Below are 22,637 nucleotides of genomic sequence, written 5' to 3' on the forward strand. Positions count from 1 at the left end.
AAGAATAAAATTCTGAAGATCAAAAGTCTAGATAACAAAGTTGGGCTAAAGTGTGTTTGTGTTCTTTTTAATTTTACCAATGATGCTAAAGATTGTCCATAAAGTGATAGACACTTGTAAAAGGTCAATAGGTGAGGTGGACCAAGGTGTTTATATTAAAATTAGAATTTGTGTTAGAATCTGAGACTTTCAATTTTCTGGTGCTGGGGTTCTGGACTTGTTGGTGCTCTTTGAGTCCCAGAGATGCTTAGACAAACTGCAGCCAGACCATTCAAGTCAGATTAGTCTTTCTTTATTGCAAAGACTCCTGCTGTCACTCAGCCTCAAAGTATCATTCTTGCTTTCAAAAAGTTGACATTGTATTACACAATTAAAATGTGCACACTCTATTTTCCTAAGTTGCAAAATTCTCCTGGTATTTCAGCTATATACTGTCGCAGTATTTAACCTCCCTTACAGTTCATGGTTCACAAAGGAAATGTGGACGTCTGCACTAGAGAAGCATAATGCTGGAAGAGAACTAATGCATCACCTCTTTCTAAGGGTATAAAATATGTTCAGGAATCCATGAACCAGTCAGTCAGTTTAACCGTGATTGTAAGAAAAATGATTAGATGCCTACTAAATAAGAGATATCTAGAAACCAACAATATAATAGTGAATAAGCAGTAAACATTTCAAAAGGGAAAATCATACTTGATCAACTTTGTTGAAGCTTAAAAGTTTACAAAAAGAGCAGACCAGGATAATTAGACGTAAAAATCTAGATTTTTAAAAGGCCTTTGATAAGGCCCCTTGTAATGGACTAATCAATAAGTTTAAAACTAAGTTGGAATAGAACTTGAGTATTGCTGGGAAAGAAAAGACATTTTGTTTGTTTTAACCTTGTATTCATCAAGACACTTCGTTAGAAATACCAAGGGGGAAACAATTTTTTTAAACTATTCTAAGGATACCGATTGAAGATAATCACAAGTATGCTATGCTGCAAGCCTGTGTACTGGAACCTGCTGCTCTCAATGCAGATTCTCTGCAGACAATGTACACACCTGTTTCAACTTAAAACCGATAACAGCCATCCTCTGCTTCATTTCTCATGACAATACCTTAACCAATCAGAGTTGATCTGCCTTGGTTAACTGCCACACTTGTTTAAATTTAAATGTCAGTCAGTGTGTAACTGATATATTGTCCACATCTATGCTTCTATCAGAATTCTCTTGCCAACCAATCAGCATTCTTTTATGCAGTATATATAAAAAATGCTTTTCCTTTAGTTTGGCACTTCTTGCACATCATCCTGATGGGTGCAAGATAAAACAAAAGCAAAATTGTTTTTCTTCAAAGTTTAAAGTTAAAGAAGCTAGAAACAAGGGACAAGCAACTGGATAGCTCACTGGCTTCAAGAGAAAGAAAACAATTTAATTTGCTGAGTAGAAAACCCACTTTTGCTCTCCATAAATTAATAGAACTTTGTGATGGGTCAATTTGAAGAAGTTTTGTCTCAAAAGGAGTTCAAGTAATTATTAAGGAGAAGGTTTTGAGGGTGACAGAATCAGAAAATTGTTTCTTTTTAGGAAGACAGATTGGGTTCTACAATATCAGTTGAAGTAGAGTTTTTGCAGTGGGAGCATACACTGGGAATTGAGGCAAGGAAAGCTTATGCCTGATGAGAGAGGAAAAATCATAAGTGTCATGGATGTGAACCAGTGAGTTCTAAAAGTCTGGATTTTCAGTGTTTCTATCGTGTAAAAGCAGAATGAGAGGGATGGCCATAATAAAGCAATCGTACATAGACTCTGGATCTGATGAACAAATTAGTTTTTCCTTGCCCTCTAGGTTTTTCTGTTCTCTCCGCAATCTGGTTACATGTGACTGAAGGCAGGGTTGTCATTTCCAGTAACTCTGTTTTGGCAGGGTATTGACTCCATAACCTCAATTCCGTCCTAAAAAACATTGAGAACCAAATGATTAAACTCAATGTCCATAAATCTGCTCATCATGGTTAAGAATTAGAAAATTGAAGACCGACCAAATAGAATCCAATAAAGAACATTATTTTTGTTCTTGATTTGTGTGCATTGCTGGCAATTTATTGCGCATTCCTAATTACCGTGAAGAGGATGATAATGAGCTACTGCCTTGAACCATTACAGTCCATGCGGTATAGGTAGAATGTCAGGTTAGAGTTTCAGAATTTTGACAGTGAATGAACAATGAATATAGTTCCAAGTAGGAATGGTGTGTGACTTAGAGGAACATGAAGGTGTTGGTACCTACACATGCCTCTACCACCCTTATCATTGTAAGTGGTAGAGGTCACTGTGTCTAAGAAACATGTGACGCTAGGCAACAAGTGTCCAAAGTTATGGATCAGGATGGCTTATGTCAAATCACAAGAAATGTAGGTAAGTGTTTGATTCAACATTCTTGGTCTCTTGATCTTGATCAATCTCAGTAACCCTGTGCAGACAGTGTCCAATTCTGTAAATTGTTCTAATTAACCTGGTACCTGCATGAATTCAATATTTCAGCTCTATTGCTGTTAATTGGCAGGTTGGTAAGTCACAAAAATTGATAGAATACAAAAATTAGTTTGCTGCAATGGTTTTCAGTCTTCATCGCATTGAAAATCCTGATTTCAGTCCTAACCACCATTTATCAGAGAAACACTAATGTAGTTGCAAAAACTGTAACAAAAAAAAACTTGTTTTGAGTTGTCTTATTCCCACTCTCCTTTCTTCATGCTGTTTTTTTAATGTAAACAAAAGTCGACATACATATTCCTTGTGTTGGTTTGATCTACAAGTTGTGAAAACAAAAAATGCTGGCGATCACAGCAGGTCAGGCAGTATCCAAGGAGGGAAAGCAAGCTCGTGTTGAGTCTAGATGACTCTTCTGATAAATGAGATGCTGTCTGATCTGCTGTGATTCAGCACAGATTTCAACATCAGTAACTTGCTCCTACCTGCTCAGTTGTGATTTGTTGCAGTTTCATGAATGGAAACTTTGAGCCAATGCAATGCAAGACTGACTGAGAAATATGCAGGAGTAGGTATGTTGCACAGGACATCATGTGAAATGCATATTCAAGGAAACTTCATGAATGAGTGTTACTTACACCCCTGGAGGACGTGGGACAGTTGCAAAACAGATCTGTCCAGTTCAGCAGTAAGTCAGTGTCAATTTGAGATTTTCTCCCTCCTGTCAAAATATTTTTTTAAAAGATTAGATTACTTACAGTGTGGAAACAGGCCCTTCGGCCCAGCAAGTCCACACCGACCCTCCGAAGAGCAACCCACCCAGACCCATTCCCCCCCTCACCTAACACTATGGGTAATTTAGCATGGCCAATTCACCTAACCTGCACATCTTTGGACTGTGGGAGGAAACAGGAACACCCAGGGGAAACCCACGCAGACACGGGGAGGAAGTGTAAACTCCACACAGACAGTTGCCCAAGGCAGGAATTGAACCCGGGTCTCTGGCGCTGTGAGGCAGCAGTGCTAACCACTGTGCCATCCTGCTGCCATATTTATGAATGTAATGAAACGATCACAGAAAAAACCTGCTTTAGAAACTAAAGGCAGCCATACTTCATTAAGCATAGCCACTAAGTTTTTGTGTAATGTATGTCATGTGGGACTGTGTGTACTAATATTTGTCTCAGAATTGCACTTGAATCTGAACTGATTGTCAAACAATTGGTATTTACATAGCACCATTTATCTAATGGAACATCCCAAAGTGTACTTTATCTGTCAAAACTTAACTTAGAGCCAAATGGGACTTTGAGTTTTGAGAGGAGTCTCTTAAGTTTATTTTAATTCTGAACTGATATAGGTTAGTATTGCTGGGAAACTCCAACACATTTGTCAGTTTTATCCTGAACTAACTTAAGATGGAATCTAACATTGTGTTTCTAATGCCAAAAAATTGGGACCCCTACCCACCAGTTACTGTGATTTTTGATAGCAATATGCAATGCTGTACTTGTGATCTTATGGACAGAACATTTCAAAATGGAGCTTAATAGGACAGGTCAAATGAAGAAACTCCTTCTGGACACCAAGAATAGATCAGACCACAGCAGTATTCACTTGCTTAGACAACTGGGATTCTTTGTCTAAACACCCATGTTAGATCAACTTAGCAATTTCCTCTTGAGACTTACAAATGTCAAAGGTTCATACTTCTGAATATAAACTCGTGTGCTCTGAGCACATTATGAAAAGGCTGTTGTTTGATGTGCTGTCTTTGAGATAACCAGCTAAACTAAAACCACACCTGTCTCTTCAACTAAATGTTAGTAATACAGTAATAGTCTGAGGAGAGACCCTTTAAAACATTAATTAGTTGCAAAGTGCATAAAAACCTTTATCAAAGTTGTTCATCGAAAATCTCTACAGATAAAAATTCTCACAGGTGCCTCGTTGCAGTTGCAAGGTCTGAGGGACAGGAGTGCTGTGGTGAAGCTAAGCTTGTTCTCCTTAGAATGGCAAAGGATAAGAGGTGGTGGCAAAGAATAAGAGGTGATGTTCAAAATCATGAATGAATTATTTTGGTAGAACACATGAGAGAATTGTTTCAAGTGGTGGAAAGATCTGAAACTGAGGGATGTGGACTTGAAGTGTTTGACAAAAGAACCAGAGGTAATATTATGTGAAACTTTAGAAATAAGAGCTGGAGTATACCATTCAGCTCTCTGGTCTGCTTGGCATTCAGTGATCATGGCGGACCTAATATAACTTCACTTTCCCAAAGAATCCTGAAATCCCTTCACTTAGCATCCAAAAATTAATTACACTAACTGAGCAAACACAATTCTACACGGTAGAGAGTTCTAAATTTGAATGAAGACGTTTCGCTTCACATCTGTCCTAAATGTCCAATGCCTTATTCCAAGACGGAGACCCTGTGTTCTAGATATCCCAGTCTGGAGTAAATAAAAACATTGCCTTAACACAGTGAGTTATGATCTGATAATAGTGATTTGATAATAATGTTTCAAACTGAAACAGATTCAATAATAACCAACTTTCGAAGCAGAATTGGATAAAGAATTACAGGTGAAAGAAAGCAAGTCCATGAGGAACAGCAAACAAGAGGAATTAACTGGATAACTGAATAAAACAGCTTAATGGTCTCATTCTGTGCTATAAGAGTCAATGATCTATGGGAAAGTCAAACATATATACCTGTAAGTAAGCTGACGATTAGACCAACGATTATAACGATTAAAATTGCAAAGGTGCTTAAGTACAAGTAGGATAAAGAATACAAGGACATCGCTGCTTCAGCTCTGTGAAATGAAAGGATTTCTCATTAAAATGTAACATCATCATCAAGCAACCCTTATTGTACAGTCTGGCTTTAAAGCCAAATAAGTGTTTTCTATTTTAAATTCTTCTCTGTTTTTCACCTTCCTTATATTTTTGCAATCAACGGGTGAGAAACTTGCTTCCAGGTGATGTCATAATTACAATGGATGTTACTGAGTATTCCAACATGGCAGCCTTGGTATCCCCTCTTATGTTAAACATCCCTGACGGGGGATTCCCATTGAGAACACACCCTTACCCCCTCCATTCCACACCAGTAACGGCATTGGGATCGGAAAAAATAAATCAAAATAAAGATTTATGAGCATCAAATCAGTATACACAACATCTGTGAAATGATATGAAGCTTTGGGACTGCACCACTCCCATCTACATTAAATTCCCAACAGTATGGAAACAGGCCCTTTGACCCAACCAGTCCACACCAACCCTCCAAAGAGTAACCCTCCCAGACCCATTTCCCCTCTTACTAATGTCCCTAACACTATGGGCAATTTAGCAGAGCCAATTCACCTGACCTGCACATCTTTGGACTGTGGGAGGAAACCAGAGCACCCAGAGGAAACCCACGCAGACACGGGGAGAATGTACAAACTCCACACAGACAGAGTCACCCGAGGCTGGAATCAAACCTGGGACCCTGGTACAGTGAGGCAGCAGTGCTAACCGTTGAGCGGCCGTGCCACCCTCAAGATGGAAATCTGCCTTCCTTATGCTGTCTGGCCTACATGTGACTCCAGCTCCACAGGAATGTGGTTTACTTTTAACTGCCCTCAGAACAAACCACTGCGGTCAAGAGCAATTAGGAAAGGGCAACAAATGTTTGCCTTTGCCAGTGACTTCTACATCCCATTAAAGGACAATGAAAAGAAATTCTTAAACAATGCACCCTCTGATTGGAGGGAGCTCCTTGCATTCTTCCATGGATCTGACCAATAGTATCAGAAGAATAGTATTAGAGTAAACATGCATTTTGACATTTTGTTTTACATATATGTAAAGAAGGGGTAAAGACCTCAATGAAACTTTCTTGCTAAATTAGGCATCACAGAGCACAGCAGTGGATGTGCCTACTCTAAGAGATGACCATCATTGATAGGTATGTTTTGGTTTTGTCCCCATTGGTTTCTCACTGTTGTCCTATTGGAGGTTTGGAGCAGTGTCAGTCTTACAGGTGTAATAATTTCTTAATTAGCATGCCAAGCATCAGCAATCTGAGCTATCCTGGAATGGATAGGTATAGAGGTCTAATATTTGTACAGGTGACTCGTCCTTAACAATACCACAATGACGTCCATTTAGTCGACAAGAGTTTAGATACATTTCCAGTGAACCAGATGGCTTTACCTCACCCTTGAGTTTCCATCTATAGTTTTTACAGACCTGTCTTTCCTGGATGTTTCAGAAAGAGTTGTCAGAAGGATAGTGGTCTCCCATGATGTCTGATTTCTTGACTGGCTGACATTACATCCAGTAATGCTGAGGTTCAAAGGCTTTGTTACCTCAGGGGGTGGTGGCCAGATCTGAGCTCCAATTCCAATCCATAAAGTAAATGCAAATCCAGAGATGAGTCCCACAATTCCACCCTACAGTGTACCAGAAAGATGGTAGCTCAGATCAAATGAACTTAAGATGAAAGTTAGTAGAGAGCTTTATTAATCGTCAGGCTTGGGGTTATGTATGCGGAGTTGCTGGATACACGTGGGGCTGGTATAGATCGTGTTTCAGTCCCTTACTGAATTGGGGAGTGGACAGGAAAGTGGCCCAAGATCCACCCATGATCGTAATGAATGGTGGAACTGGCCCATCTGGGACATCTACTCCTGTTTCAGGATTCACACCTGTAGTCCACCAGCACTTCTTTTTAATGAACTCTATACAGGACTATCATTGAAAATTTGAAACTTCTGAAAAAAAAATCTCCTTTTAGCCTTCTCCTTCCCAAGGAAATCAGTTCCAACTTCTTCAATCTATCCTCATCATTGAAGCTTCTCATCCCTGCAATCATCATGACCAGGTCACGTTTTTGTAAGGTGGAGTGAGGGCCAGAACACTGGATATTGGCCAGAACACTGGAGAAAATGCAATGCTCTTTATGCGAAATTGTGCCAAGGTCTCATCTGAAAGACAGACCCTTCAACAATACAGTGCTCCACCTCAGTACTGCACTGGAGTATCAACTTTGGGTTACATGTGGGATGGCCCTAGAATGAGACCCTTGTGATTCAGAGCCAAAAAGTGTTACCAACTGAGGCTGCTCCCTAATTCCTGCACTTAAATTCTTGTCCCTGGAAAGTTTAATTTATTTCTGACTGTAAACTTTCATTTCGTACATTGACTTCTGCCCCATTGCTTTAGGGGGAACTTCCATCAATTTTGAACCTCCAGCATTGTCCAACAACCATTTGGATGGAAATACAAATCAAAATGGGGTTGCAACACTGTAGAATAGAAGCAATGGGTACAGGAGAAAGTCGTTTAGCCTGTCTTATCATTGTTAGTTTACATTTGATCTGTAAGTTAAGTCTTTTTACCTATTTTTTCACTATCCCTTAATATTCAAAAGACGTCATAGGACATTAAGAGAGCATTAATAAGATTTGACAAAGCCAGCATGGGTTTATGAAGGCAAATCAGGTGCAACAAATCTACTAGAGTTTTCTGAGGATGTAACTAGTGGAATAGATAAGTGAGAACCAGTGGATGTGGCATATTTAGACTTTCAGAAGACTTGATCAGGTGCATCATAAGAGGTTAGTGCACAACGTTAAAGCACATGGTTTGAGGCAATATATTGTAATGAATTGAGAATTGGTTGCAGGAAACAGAGTGGGAAATTAAACTTGTGTAAAGATCTTTTACATAAATAGTCCAGAGAATCTGAATTTAACTCGCTTGGTGTTTTGAGAACTGAATTTAGTTTAACACCTGGAAACGAAAACAAAACTGATGTTAAATGAAATAAGCAATGACCCTGAAGCTGCTGGATTGTTCTAAAATCTAATGTGAGGAAATGTGTCATTCTTATCTGGCTTGGCATGGTCTAGATTCCAATGCCACTGTGTTGACATTGCCTCTTCCAGCCTCCAGAAATGTCCCAGCAAAATCCTTCGTTATATGAGTGGCATTAAGATTCAGGGCATCCAGGGATGGCTAATAAATACCAGTCTGCGAGCAGCTTATTTGGTTATTGCTCGCAGCACCCAATGTAGAAATGGATTAAAAATAGCTACAGGACTGTGAGAGCTAAACAAAACTCAAAACAATTGGTCTTTATTATCAAAGAAACTGCATGCAGAGTGGCTAAACTTGGAAAAGAGAGAGAGCCGACCACAGCTCTGACTCTCCCCTACAAGTTCACACTTATAGAGAGAAAAGCAGGAATCTTTATATTTAAAACTTATTGATAGCTATCAATAACTAGAGGTTAGTCATCCATTAAACCTGTACACTGAATTATGATCGGTGTTATTACTTCCAAGGTTTATCATATTGACATCCTGAAACCTTGTGCCACATACGTCACCTCATAAAATCATTTTTGTTCAATGCTCAGAGGATTTTGTGGAATGTCTTTATCTAGACTTAGTCAGTATCCAAGAATTTATGTGAAGCCAGCTAATTAAACTGTGCCGAGGTCTACCGAGGTTAAAGAATTTACGTGAACTTAACCTCAGCAGGACTTGACGTGGGTTAGCAATGCTTTGACCTTTGTTAACTTGTGTTACATCCATGGGTTGGCCAGTTTTCCCATCGTGCAACTATTTGTTTCATACAATTCCACATGATCAAAAGCATCCAATTCCTGAGAATCAATAGGGAAAGGATTTTCTTGGCTGCAAGTCAAATGTGGGATTGGACTAGAATTTCTCAAGTGGTGTAGATTTGATGTTAAAAGTTGAGAGTTCATTATTAATTGCAAGACTGCATGCAAACCACAGCTAAGGAAGAATTGCCACATGATGGAGCTGTATCCTAAGTCTCTTATCCAACAGCAAGTCATACTCACAATGCAATTGGCCCAGGAAAACAGAATGCCTAAAGTGAAAAGTCCCAAGATTGGTCCTCCAACAATTCCAAAAATACTGAGAGCTGCCTGTAAAAATAAGGACACAGAGGAGGTGAAGTACTTAGAAGCAAATATTTGCTGAGAAAACAATGAGTCTTGCGTCTCAGAGGAGTCTTTCCCATTGTCAGGACACCCACTTCTGCTTTACAGCCAATTACAGATGTGCTCTCCTAAAATGAGCAGATTGGGACCAAGGTCTTGCAGGACTCAGGATTTTGCCAGATTTCTGGTCGGGCACTTCTGGCCAATCCTGGGCCAAGTGTCTCTTATGGAATGAACCAGTGTGCAAGTGGCAAAACCGATAACAAGTCTGGCACAACATAGCACCAAGCTGAATTGTCCAATTATGTTTCTTTTCACAGAGTAAAATAAAATGATGTATGGCACATTATAAAGAAGTTCAGTTTTTGGGCAAGTCACGTTTTTAGATAACCATTTTGAGGGACTATACCAAAACATGGAATGTACTACATTGAAACCAACACTATAGATCAACTCCTTCAGGAAGGTAATTGTTGGCCTAGATAATTGTTGGCAAAGGCTATATCCCATAAAAGACAGCCTCCACAATTTTCTTTCTACTCTATTCCCCCCATCAACATATCCTTCTGTGCCTCTTACCCATATGTTTATCTCACTCTCTCTTAAATGTCTTTGTGATGTTTATCTTCATTACTCCTTTCAGTGGTGACTTTCTCCTGAATTCCTTGTTGGCTTTAAGAGTTGACTGCCTGTTTTTCTTAAATCCTTCAAGGATGTGGGCATCACTTCAAGGCCAGCATTTGTTACCCATCCCTAGTTGTCTTTATGCTGAGCTAGACTAGGCTTGTTGGACCATGTCAGAAAGCATTAAGAGTCAACCACATTGCAATCAGTCTGGAGTCATGCACAGGCCAGACCAGGTAAGGATGACAGATTTCCTTCCCTAAAATATATGAGTGTATTTGATGGGTTTTTAGCAACAATCAATGATAGCTTTGATAGTCACTATTACTGACAGTAGCCCAATATTCCAAATTGACTAACAGGCAGCTGAGGTCTCCCAGAGAGCGAGCTAAGTGAAGGCTTTATCAAAAACTGCTTAACTTTTAATTTTTAACTTTGTTCCTTTATTTTTCTCGTTTATATTAAGAGGAGCTTTAACGTTTACTTATTTCTTTATTTTTCTATTTATTCTATGAAGGTAATGCTTAACTTTTTTAACTTCGGTAAAAGAGATAAAGATTTTTTGTACCTAACGTACCTTTGTACCTAAGATGGCAACATTGAAAACTTTACACCGTACTCCTGTACTTGGGTACATGTGACAATAAAGTCTAAATCTCAATTCCACCATCTGGCATTGTGCAGTTTGAGGCTGTGTCCCTAGAGCTTTAGCCTAGGCTTCTGGATAACTAGTTCAGGTATAGTGCCATCTAACCACCATGACCCCTGTCCCACTGTACATGTCACTATTCAAAACCAGTTTTCCAATTATCTGGTGGGCCTACTTCTCCATACTAAACCCATTCATCGTTTTCTAGATCCCCTTCGGGTCACTCCTCAGCCTTCTCTTTTCCAGAGAGAACAACCCCAGCTTGTTCAGCCTTTGCTGAGAATTGCACATCTTGGTTCTCTTGTCATTCAATAATTTGTTTTAATGCTTGTTCTACTATGCCTTCTTGACTAAGATCTGGAACTAAGATGGCACCATGTGGGGTGAGAATGTAAACTTTTCATACTTGAGTAAGTGACCATAAAGGATATTTTATATTCAATTCTAACATTTTTCTGACATGGTGACCAGATTTGTTCAGATTATTGAAAGTTCAACAAGGAAGAAGATGGTTTTGCATCTAATTTTCAGAAATAAAACTGGGAAAGTGCATCAGGTAGGAGCATTTTGGACATAGTAACCATAACTCAGTTGGATTTATGATAGTTAAAGTAAAAGATAAGGATGGACCAGGAATGAAAGTTTGAGTACTGGCGAAAAGATCATTTTTACTGAGATAAGATATAATTTAGTCCAAGTGGACTGGGAGCAACTACTTTCAAATAAAACTGTTGGAACAGTGAGAGACATTCAGGGAGGAAATAAGAAGATGACATGGAAAATATGTTCCTGTAAAGACAAAGGGTAGGACCAAGACAGGAGAATCCTTGATGTCAATGCACGTAAAGTTTAGGATTAAAGAAGAAAAAGTTTACAGCAGATACCAAAGACTCAATGCAGCAGGGTCCCTTGAGAGTTATAAAATGTGCAGGGGTGTGTTTAAAAGGAAATTAGGAAGTGCGTGCTTAAGAAAGTATTAAAATATTTGAAAACCCTAAGGGTTTTTAAGAAAAAAAGAACAGGTGAATGAGTAGAGAAAGCATAGGGCCCATTAGGGATCATAGAGAGTAGCGTGTGTGGACCCAGAAGCTGTGAGCATGGTCCTCAATGAATACTTTGTAAGTCTTCACAAAGCAAAAGAATGACACAGATATAGACATCAGGATAGAGGACTGCCAAATATTAGAAGAAACTAACACAGAGGGAGAGGAAGTCAGAGAGGGTTTAGAAGCTTTAAAAGGTGGATAAATCTGGATACCCAGATGAGATATATCCAAGGACATTGAAGGAGCCAAGAGAGGAGAATTATAGGGTCCATGCAGTAAATTTTAAATTCTCTCTGGCCAGAAGTGAGGTGCCAGAGAACCAGACAATTGCTAAATTGGTCCCATTATTAAAAGGAGAGGAAGAGATACACTGCGAAATTATAGGGCAATTGGCCTAACCTCAGTAATTGGGAAGTTATTAGAAAGAATTCTGAGGTACAGAAAATACCTGTAACTGAAGGGACATAGATTAAACAGGGAGAGTCAGCACAGGCTTGGTCAGAGACGGTCATGTTTGATAAATTTAATTGAATATTGTGAGGAGGTAACCAGGGTTGTTGATGAGGATAATACATCATGGATTTTAGAATGGCCTTTGATAAAGTTTTTCATGGCAGATTGTTCAAGAAAGTAAGAGTGCATGGGAATTTAAAGACAAAGGGTTACATTGGATCCAAAATTGGCTGAAAGACAGGAGGTAGAGAGTAGTCGTTAAGGGATGTTTCTGTAACCGGAAGTCTGTTTCTAGTGGGGTTCAAAAGGGCTTGGTGTTGGAGCTCTTACTGTTTGTCATGCACATTAATGATTTGGAATTAAATGTAGAAGGTATGACCAAGACCTTCATAGATGACATAACAATTCGTAGTGTGGTAAATAGGGAGGGCCACTGTAAATTGGAGGATAATCAGTGAGCTGGGCAGAGCAAAAGGAATGGCAAATGACCATTGGAATTCTAATGTATAAAAGTGTGAGGTGATGCAATTGGGAATGGCTAACTAAGCAAGGGATTACACCATGAATGAGATGAAACGACTGAAGATCAGAGGGCCCCTGGTGTGCAGATCCCTGAAGGTAGCAAGGCAGGTAAGTAAGGTGGTTAAGATAGCATTTGGAACACCTGCCTTAGCCATGTTCTGGTCACCACACTACATGAAGATTGTGACTGCACTAGATCAGGCACAAAGGAGATTCATCAGGATGTTGCCTGGGCCAAATGGTCTGAGTTTGAGGAAAAATTGGGTAGGCTGCAGTTGTTTTCCTTTTGAGTAGAGAAGATTGAGAGGAGACCTAATAGAGTTAGAGAACAGATAGTGAGATAGGAAGACACTTTTTCCATTAGTAGAGGGGTCAATACTTTGTGTGGAAAAATGTAAGGTCGGAGATAGAAGGCTCAAAGATGGGTTGAGGAGAATTACTTTCACTCAGAAGGTGGTGAAAGTCTGGAACCCATTTCCTGAAAGGGCAATTGAGTCAGAAACCCTTAATTGAATTCCAGCAATAATTAGATATTCAGTTGCATTGCCATTGCCTCCAGGGCTATGGACTGAAAAATCAAAAATAGTAGTTGGATCTTTGTGGATCAGCATGCATTCATGAGCTGAATGGCCTTCTTTTGTGCTGTAAATGTCTAGAAGACCACAATAAATAGGAAAAGAAATTAGGCCATTCAGCCCCTCAAGCATGCTCTGTCATTCAATAGGATCATGGTTGATCCAATGTTCCTCACATCCACTTTCCTGCCTTTTCCCCATAATCCTTCATTCATCTACTGATCAAGAATCTAGTTCAGCCTTAAATATACACAAGGACTCTGTCCCCCACAGTTCTCTGTGACAAGGATTTCTATAAACTCAACCCTCAGAGAAAAAAATCCTTCTCATCTCAGTCTTAAATTAGCACCCATTTAATCTGAGACAATGGCCTTTAGCCCTACAGTTTCCATGAGGGGAAACATCCTGTTAGCATTTACCCTGCTAAACCCATTAAAAATCCTTGATGCTTCAATGAAATCACCTCTCATTCTTATAAATTCCGGTGAGTAGAGTCCCAAACTGTTTAGCATTTGAACACAAGATGATCCCTCCGTACCAAGGATCATCCAAAAGAACCTTCCCTGAACTGCATCCAATGAAATGATATCTTTCCTTACATAAAGGAACCAAAACTGCTCATAGCACTCCAGATATGGTCTCACCAGCATCTTGCAGTAAGACTTACCTACTCATTCTCTAATCCACCTGAACATTTCATTCACCCTCCTGATTACTTACCATTCCCATGCTTTAGTTTTGGTCCTCCCTTCCAAAATGAACTTCACATTTTCCCACATTGTACTCTATTTGCCCACTTATTTTACCTCCTGATTTATCTCTAAACTGTTTATATTTCTCTTGGAACCAACCATCTCATCTATTTTTTGTGTCATCTACAACTTTAGGCTACAGTACATTCACTTCCTTCCAAGTTCAAACAGTTGTGGTCCCAACACTGACCGCTGTGGAATCTCACTAGTTGCGGGTCACCACCCCACAAAAGAACTCTTTATCCCCACTCGCTGGTTGCTGCCCATTAGCCAATTGTCTATCTTTGCCAATACACTACCTCCATCATCATGGGCTCTTATAACTTAACCTTTTGTGAACTACCTTGTTCAATAACTGCTGGAATCAAAATACAATACATCTACTGGTTCCCCTCTATCCACTCTGGTTGAGACTTCTTTGAAAAACTTTAAGAAATTAGACAGGCACAATTTCCCTTTCATGAAGCAGTGCTGACTCTTGCTTGATTAGACAATGGTTTTCCAAATGTTCTGCTACTATTTCCTTAATAATTGATTCCAATACTTTTCCAACAACCATCGGTTGTTAAGCTAATTGGCCTATAATTACCTGTTTTTTGCTTCCCTCCCCTTTTCGAATAGAAGTGTCATATCAACAGTTTTCCAATCTTCTAGTACTTCTTCAGAATCCAACTATGTTTGAAAACTTACAACCAACGCATCCACTATCTCTATAGCTACTTCTTTTAGGATGCATTAAGATGCAAGCAATCAGGGCAAGGGGACTTATCTGCCTTTAGTCCCATTAGTTTGTCTGATAATACTTCTTCAGTGATGGTGTTGGCACTAAATTCCTCCCGGTATTATTGAGTATTAATGGGATGTTTGAAGTACCTTCCTCTGTAAAGACTAATACAAAATATCCATTTAACTCTGATATTTCCTTGTACCCCAAACCATCTCCCCAGATTCATTTTCTTAGAGGCCCATGCTCACTTTGAGCTCTTTGTTTTTATATATTTGAATTAGCTCATTGTCAGTTTTATATTCCTTGCTACTTTGCTCTCATAATTTATTTTCTCTCTTTTTACTGTTGTTTTAGTCCTTCCCTTACTGGATTCTGAACTTATCCCAGTCTTCTAGACAATTACTGAGTCTGGGCTTCTTATATGCTTTTTCTTTCAACTTATTACTCTCCTTAACTTACTTAGTGAGCCATGGCTGGTTTATCCTTCTCTTAGAATCTTTCCTCCTTACTGGGATGTATTTTTGCTGCGTTACAAATTATTTCTTTAAATGTCTGTCCCTACTTGATTACTGTCATTTCTACTAATCAATCCACCGAGTTCACTTTCACTAACTCTATCCTCGTTTCATTGTGATTCCCTTTTATTTAAACAGCTGTTTCTAACCAAAGTTACTCATTCTCGAACTGAATATGAAATTCTATCATGTTATGCATGCTTTGTAGGAGATCTTTCACTCAGGTCACTTACTAAACCTGCCTCATTACCCATTAACAGATCCAAGATAGTCTGCTCCCTGATTGGCTCCATGACATATTGCTCGTGGAAACTACCCCTAATACGCTCAGTGAAGTCAGTGTCATAGGTTCCCTTCCCAATTTGATTAATTCAATCAACATGAAGATTAAAGTCTTTCATAATTAATTTATATTAGTCTATGTGTCATTCCAAGTGTGATCTGTCCTGTATAAATTTAACATTACTGCCATACTCTACAATTCTATCCCTCTACATATGTGTTGCATGAGTTAATGGGTATAAAAGGATTAACCAGTGGCCCAGGTTGAAACTCAGCCCTCTGTAATATATAACACAGCTTGGTGGCACATCGGGCAGTTCAGAGCAGTTTGAATTTGGGCCAGCAGCACTCTAGTCCAGGTTCCTCATGGAAACTCACTGACTTAGATACTTATCGTGAGTAATAGATAACATGCGTAAGAATTAATCCAACCTTTACAGAGTTATTCAATTGCAATAAACATTACCTTGGGGCTTTTGTGGTGCAGTGATAGTGTCCATACCTCTAAGCCAGGAGGCCTGGGTTCAAGTCCCATTTACTTCAGAGGTGTGTAATAAGGTCTCTGAACAGGTTGATTTGAAAAAAAATACTTACATAACAACAGCCTCTGCTTCTGAGGTTTATTTGTAGCACATCCTCCTCCACAAACTACTAGAAAGCACCTAGACTAGCACACGGAGTAGGATTGGTGGTAGAAATCTAGTGAAGGTATCCAGGCCCTTTCATCATTACTATAACAAGATAGATGCCAGTGCTTTGTTAACATTTTTATGACCTTATTAACATTGTATTGCTATTTTTAGTGGTCTGTGTATGAATAAACCTCATTCCTTGTGCTCCTCTATCCTCCTTGGGCTCTTACTTTCAAGAAATATTTGGACGTCTTATTCCTCCTGCCAAAGTATATCACCTCACACTTATCAATATTTAAGTTAATTTGATAATGACGCTCCCATTCTGTTAGTTCATTGACATCTTCTTGTATTTTGTCACAGCACACCTCTGTAATAACTATGCTTCCACCTATATTATTGAAGCACTTTTGTTTAAGTATTGTTGCAATATGAGAAATGCAGCAACTAATTTGTGTACTATAAGGCCTGCACTGAAAGCTATGAGAGGAATGATCACCTAATATGTTGACAAATAGTGACTGAGATAGGTTTTTGCCCTGGATTGTGGAGAAAGTCCCCTCTCTGAGGCAGAGGAAAAGAACTCTGAAACAAATTTAGCTCCAACAATTAGACTATTTAATACCTGTAAAAGGCTTCCCATTAGTGAGGCCAAACCAGCCATTCCAATACATACTGCACCAAACAGCAGACCTAAAAGCAAGGTGAGTACAGAATGATGAGATTGACTGTGAATTAGAAGTTTTACCAAGCACAAAACAACTTGCATTGATATAGTGCCTTTAACCAAGTAAACATCCAAAGCTGCTTCTCAAGAATGTGTTTAAAGAAGCTACATAAGGAGAGATTAGGACATGTGACCAAATTCCTGGTAAAGGAAGTAGATTTTTAGATAGATTGTAAATGAGGGGAAAGAAATGAAGAACTGTGAAGGTTTAGGAAGGGAATTCCAATCAACAGTGGTTACTTGGTCTCCATTAGGTCAACCTTTTAAAAAAAGAAATTTAATATAAAGTTCACAAGCTGCCATGTTGAGGTTAGAACCTAAGTCTCAAGAACAGGGGTTCTGAATTTCTTGGTCTCATGATATTAACACTACATCACTGCCTCCTGCTGGTGCTGTGAAACTGAGTACAGTTCTGTGCTTTTCATAAGAGGTTGGGAGAGGAAGTATTCTGAGTGAGATACAGCTAGAGTGAGCTGGTATTTGGGGTACGGTGAGAATTCGGTACAAAGGTGATTTTTGCCTTTTGGGTTTTTGTACTATATTCTATAGTAATGAGGACCAAGGAATAGGGCCCTGGAGTAATTCATAATATTTGATATTAGGCATCTTCCAAATAGTTTAAAGTGCTAAGTCATGGCAGGAGAGTTCGAAGTCATGGTATGCTCTTCCTGTTTTATGTGGGAAGTTGGGAACATTTCCAGTGACTGAGGACAACGTAGGTACAGGAAGTGTATCTAGCTACAGCACCTGGAAGCCCAGGTTTCAGCGCTGAAGCAGTGAGTATTGTGAATAGCACATGTAGAAAATTGGTCACATTGGAGGCTGACCATTAGGTACATCAAGAAGATTAGGCAGGCAGTGCAGGAGTCTCCGGCAGCTATTCCCAGCCAAACAGATACCTCACTTTGGATACAGTTGATGGGAGTGGCCTCTCAAGGGAGAGCAGCAACAGCCAAGTTCATTGCATGATGGGTCTTCTGCACTGGGTGGAGTGAAAAATGTGGGAATGCAATATCTATTGGAATTCAACTGTAAGGGGGATTAGACAGGCATTGCTGTGACTGCATACCAGGTATGATATCTCCCTCCCCCACCCCCACCCCGGTACCAAGATCAAAGATGTCTCAGAGTGACTCCAGAACATTTGGGAGAGAAAGTCATAGAGATCATTTTCTTGTGTTATAATGTAATTGCTTTCTACCATTGTGTTTAATTCACAACTGAAACCAGCTGTGTTCAGCAGGCAGTTTGATTCCTCCAGAGGAGACATGATTAAAACTTCGATCCATGTATTTTCTGTGGGTAAGACTTATAAATTCACACCACAGTTTTGGAGGAAGAATAACTCTTTCTCAGGAGGCTTTATTTTAAAGAACATAAACAATAGTTATCCATTTGGATTCTTGAGCCTGTTTCCCCCATTCTAAGATTATGGTTGATCTTCTACTTCAACATCATGTTACTGCCCTCTCCTTGAATCCCTTCATTCTTAGTCTCCAAAACACTATCGACCTTAGTCTTGGATATATTCAATAGCTGATCACCCACAGCCCTCTGGGTGAGAATTCCAAAGGTGCGCAACATTTCGTGTGAAGAAATTGATCTTCATCTCAATGCCTAATGGCCAACTCTTCATCCTGAAACTGTGTCCACCTGTTCCAGGTTCTCTTAGCTGGGGAAAATATTTTCTCAGCATTGACTTGCCTCAAGAAATGTTTTTGTTCTTTTAGCTCATCTCTCACTCTTCTGACCTCCATAAGTTTCATATACCTGGGTCTCAATCAATTTCAGTGTGACTGAACCTGAGCACTGTGTTCTCACACTACAGAATGGCAAGTTACCAAATGAAGGAGATAGTCAACTTACTCATAGCCTTGGAAATCCAAGCTAGCCTTTTCTCAGAAAGGGTTGTGAAATGAGGCTTGATGAGATCTTCGACTGTCACAGCAGTTAGTGCATTAATGCTGGATGACACTGTGCTGCAGTGGGAGAAGTTAAAAAGCACCACTTATAAGGCAATCATTGTCAGTCCTTCACCAGACAAGACTTTTATTACCATAAATTTTGAGAAAGTTTGAGTTAATTTGATTCAGTGTCAGATGCTCTGTTCTACTGTCCTAACATACCTTAACGTCCCACTACATGTACACGCCACAAAGAGACCTGGCAGCCCTGGGTAACTTCCCAGAATATCCAGCACCATGTAGGGCATTAACTAAATAACACAATCAAGAAGTGAGCACAAACTGATTATTCAGGTAACTGTACAGGTACAGAATATATCTAACACACAGGTAACTATGTGGGCAATAGTCTGTAGAAAATTTACAGCTCTGCATAAAATGCTGCACATAAAAACACCTTCTAGATAAGCTATTAAAATGAGACCTTTTTTTCTCGACAGCAGCTGAAAGCTACCGTAGCTACTTTTTCAAAGAAGACAGAAAGTTCTCCTTGATCTCCTGGGTAAATATTTATTCCTTAATTAACTGCATTAAACTACATTAATAAAAGGGAAAACGCTGAAAAAACTGAACAGGTCAGGCAGTACCTGAGAACAGAGAAACAGGGTTAGCATTTCAAGTCCATTAGAACCGTTCTTCAAAAGTATCTACTTTTGTTCTGAAGAAGTCATATTGGACTCACACCATAACTCTTTTTTTCTTTCTGTCAGATGCTACCATACCTACTGAGTTTTTCCAGCACTTTCTTTTTCTTAAAATATTTTCCCAGCATCTGCACCAATGAAGTGTGGTGCAATGAAGTGCAGTCATTTTTCTAATATAGCAAATGTGGCAGCCAATTTGCACATAGCAACTCCTCTCAAAGAGAAATGATCAGGAAATGCGGATGTAACAAAATCAATTTACCTTTCACTTGAACATCCTGGTATTCAAGTTATGCAGAGATATTGGAGATCTTGACTAAAGAGAGCCATTGGTATAATTGTCTGGATTTTTTGTGTTAACGATATTGGTCAAAGGATAAAGATGTCACAACGCCAGGGTGATACTTAACCCTGCTTTGCTTGAAATGGTGGTCATTGGATTTTTTTACATTCATCTGTAGGAGCAGTGGTGCATTGGTTTAACTTTGCATCTAAAAACCAGCATATATGGACAATGTGGAACTAGCTCCCTGAAACATCAGTAGGGTATGGAATGTTGACTTTCTTCCTCAAGTGCAAATTTTACCCCGACTGGGTACAGCAGTTATGTGTATTGTCATTAGAGATGTACAGCACAGAAACAGACCCTTCGGTCCAACTCGTCCATACCGACCAGATATCCTAATCTAACCTATCTCATTTGCCAGCACTTGGCTCATATCCCTGTAAGCCCTTCCAATTCATATACCCATCCAGATGCCTTTTAAATTGTACCAGCCTCCACTACTTCCTCTGGCAGCTCATTCCACACACGTACCACCCTCTGTGTGAAAAAGTTGCCCCTTAGGTCCTTTTTATGTCTTTCCCCTCTCACTCTAAACCTATGCCCTCTAGTTCTGGACTCCCCCACTAGAGGGAAAAGACCTTGTCTGTTTACCATATCCATGCCCCTCATGATTTTATAAACCTCTATAAGGTTGCCCCTCAGCCTCTGTAGCTCTAGGGAAAACAGCCTATTCAGACTCTCCCAATAGCTCAAATCCTCCAACCCTAGCAACATCCCTGTAAATCTTTTCTGAATCCTTTCATGTTTCACAACATTCTTCCAATAGGAAAGAGACCAGAATTGCATGCAATCAGACACATTCTTAAAATACAGAACAGTCAGTAAATGATGCACCTGATCTGGAGCTGTAACCTTCCCAGATGTCCAAGGATCACAATCGTAGTAGAGAGAGTACATTGCCAATCCTGACAGGACTGTGCACACAAGCATAATCCACAGTCCAACCAGATTCAGGTAGAGTGCACTGAAACAGAACAAAATATCATTTTAAATACAACAGGCAGAAAGATCCAATTTGTTTTTAAAATTCTCTCATTATAATTGCCTGAAATGGTTTGGAGTAACAAAAATGAGGAGGAATTTCTTCACTTAGTGGGTGGTCAATCTTTGAAATTCTCTATTCCGGACGCTGTGGAAGCATTGAACTTAATGGGTTTCTGGAAGCTAGTAACAATAAGGGACATGGCAATAGTGCAGGAAAATGGGTTTGAGGAGATGATCCTCCACAGTCTGGAATAGTAGGGCAGGCTTGAAGGGTTGAATGGCCGACTCCTGTGACATGGGATCTCCTACGTCCACCGGAGAGAATAAATGTGTCTCACCTGTAAGACAAAACCTGAGATAAAGGGTTTTTGTTTAAATACTTTTAATGGCTTTGTGCATTGTTGGCAAGGCCAGCATTTGATGCCCATCCCTGATTGTCTTTGAACTTAGTGCCTTGTTCAGTTGCTTCAGAGGGCAGATAACAGTCAATTACGATACTGCGGGCCTGGAGATATATGTAAGCCAGACAAGGTAAGCTCAATAGGGTTCTTTCCCTAAAGGGAAACCATTAGCCAGTAGGAAACCATTTTTTTACAACAATCAAAGATAGTTCCTTGGTCATTATTACTAAGATTAGCTTTCAATTCCAGATTAAGTCATTGAATTTAAATTCCACTAGCTGCCATTTAAATCTTTCTCCGTACAGCAATACCCTGGACCTCCGAATTACTAGTCCAGCAACATTACCACTGGGCCACTAAAACAAGGTTAAAGTCACAAATAGTTTGGAGTTTTGAGAAGAAAAAGCATGAACGTTGGTTAGTTTAGTTGGCTTGAGTGCACTGCAGAAACCAAAGGTGTAGTTTCGATCAGCTGTGGTAGTTTTGCTGCCTTGCCTACCTTGAGGTTGATGTGAAATGATGCCCCTCAAACTTAACCAATTAACCCATTTTATGATCCGTGTTGATATTATTATGATGTTAGGTCCCAGACTGAAACCTGGCTTGATACTTTTTTCTGTATGTGTTTTTAACAAGGTGGTAACTCACTCAAACATTAGCATACAATGTTGCCAATGTCCTTAACTTTCCAATAACAGAATATGAGAACATCAGAAACAAGGGCAGGTCATTTATCTCCCAAGCCTGCCTTGCCCTTCACTAAGATCATGGCTGACCTGCTCTAAGTCTCAAATCTTCCTTAATGTACAAGTCTTCTTGAGCACTTCCATAGAACACAGAACAAAGGACAGTACAGCACAGGTAGATAGGATAGTGAAGAAGGCATTGGTATGCTTTCCTTTATTGGTCAGTGCATTGAGTAAATGAGTTGGGAGGTCATGTTGCAGCTGTCCAGGATATTGGTTCAGCCACTTTTGGAGTATTGTGTGCAATTCTGGCCTTCGTCCTGTAGAAAGGATGTTGTGAAACTTGAAAGGGTTCAGAAAAGGTGTTGACTTGTTGGGCCGAAGGACCTGTCTCCATACTGTAAGGAATCTAATCTAATCTAAAAAAAAGATTTGCAGGTTGTTGTCAGAGTTGGAGGGTTTGAGCTATCGGGAGAGGTTGAATAGGCTGGGGCGGTTTTCCCTGGAATGTCGGAGGCTGAGGAGTGACCTTTATAGAAGTTTATAAAATCATGAGGTGCATGGACAGGATAAATAGACAAGGTATTTTCCCCAGGGGAGAGGAGTCCAAAACCAGAGGACATAGGTTTAAAGCGGGAAGGGAAAGATTTAAAAG

General features: G+C 39.6%; 1 protein-coding gene across 1 annotated transcript in view; it reads right to left on the reverse strand.

Moving 5' to 3' along the window:
• Positions 1-1,798: 1,798 nt before the first annotated feature.
• Positions 1,799-22,637, reverse strand: part of LOC140458306 (sodium-coupled monocarboxylate transporter 1-like) — a 32,655-nt gene continuing 11,816 nt past the window's right edge. Inside the window, exons 7-15 of the mRNA XM_072552705.1 lie at positions 20,746-20,875; positions 19,084-19,172; positions 18,824-18,936; positions 16,856-16,923; positions 9,352-9,438; positions 6,726-6,928; positions 5,199-5,302; positions 3,122-3,204; positions 1,799-1,946 (exon numbers count right to left, since the gene is read on the reverse strand). Of these exons, the coding sequence (XP_072408806.1) occupies positions 1,866-1,946; positions 3,122-3,204; positions 5,199-5,302; positions 6,726-6,928; positions 9,352-9,438; positions 16,856-16,923; positions 18,824-18,936; positions 19,084-19,172; positions 20,746-20,875 (958 nt within the window). The 3' untranslated portion in view covers positions 1,799-1,865. The remainder of the gene's footprint in view (positions 1,947-3,121; positions 3,205-5,198; positions 5,303-6,725; positions 6,929-9,351; positions 9,439-16,855; positions 16,924-18,823; positions 18,937-19,083; positions 19,173-20,745; positions 20,876-22,637) is intronic.

Source organism: Chiloscyllium punctatum, chromosome 32 (assembly GCF_047496795.1).
Source record: "Chiloscyllium punctatum isolate Juve2018m chromosome 32, sChiPun1.3, whole genome shotgun sequence".
Lineage (NCBI taxonomy): Eukaryota > Metazoa > Chordata > Chondrichthyes > Orectolobiformes > Hemiscylliidae > Chiloscyllium > Chiloscyllium punctatum.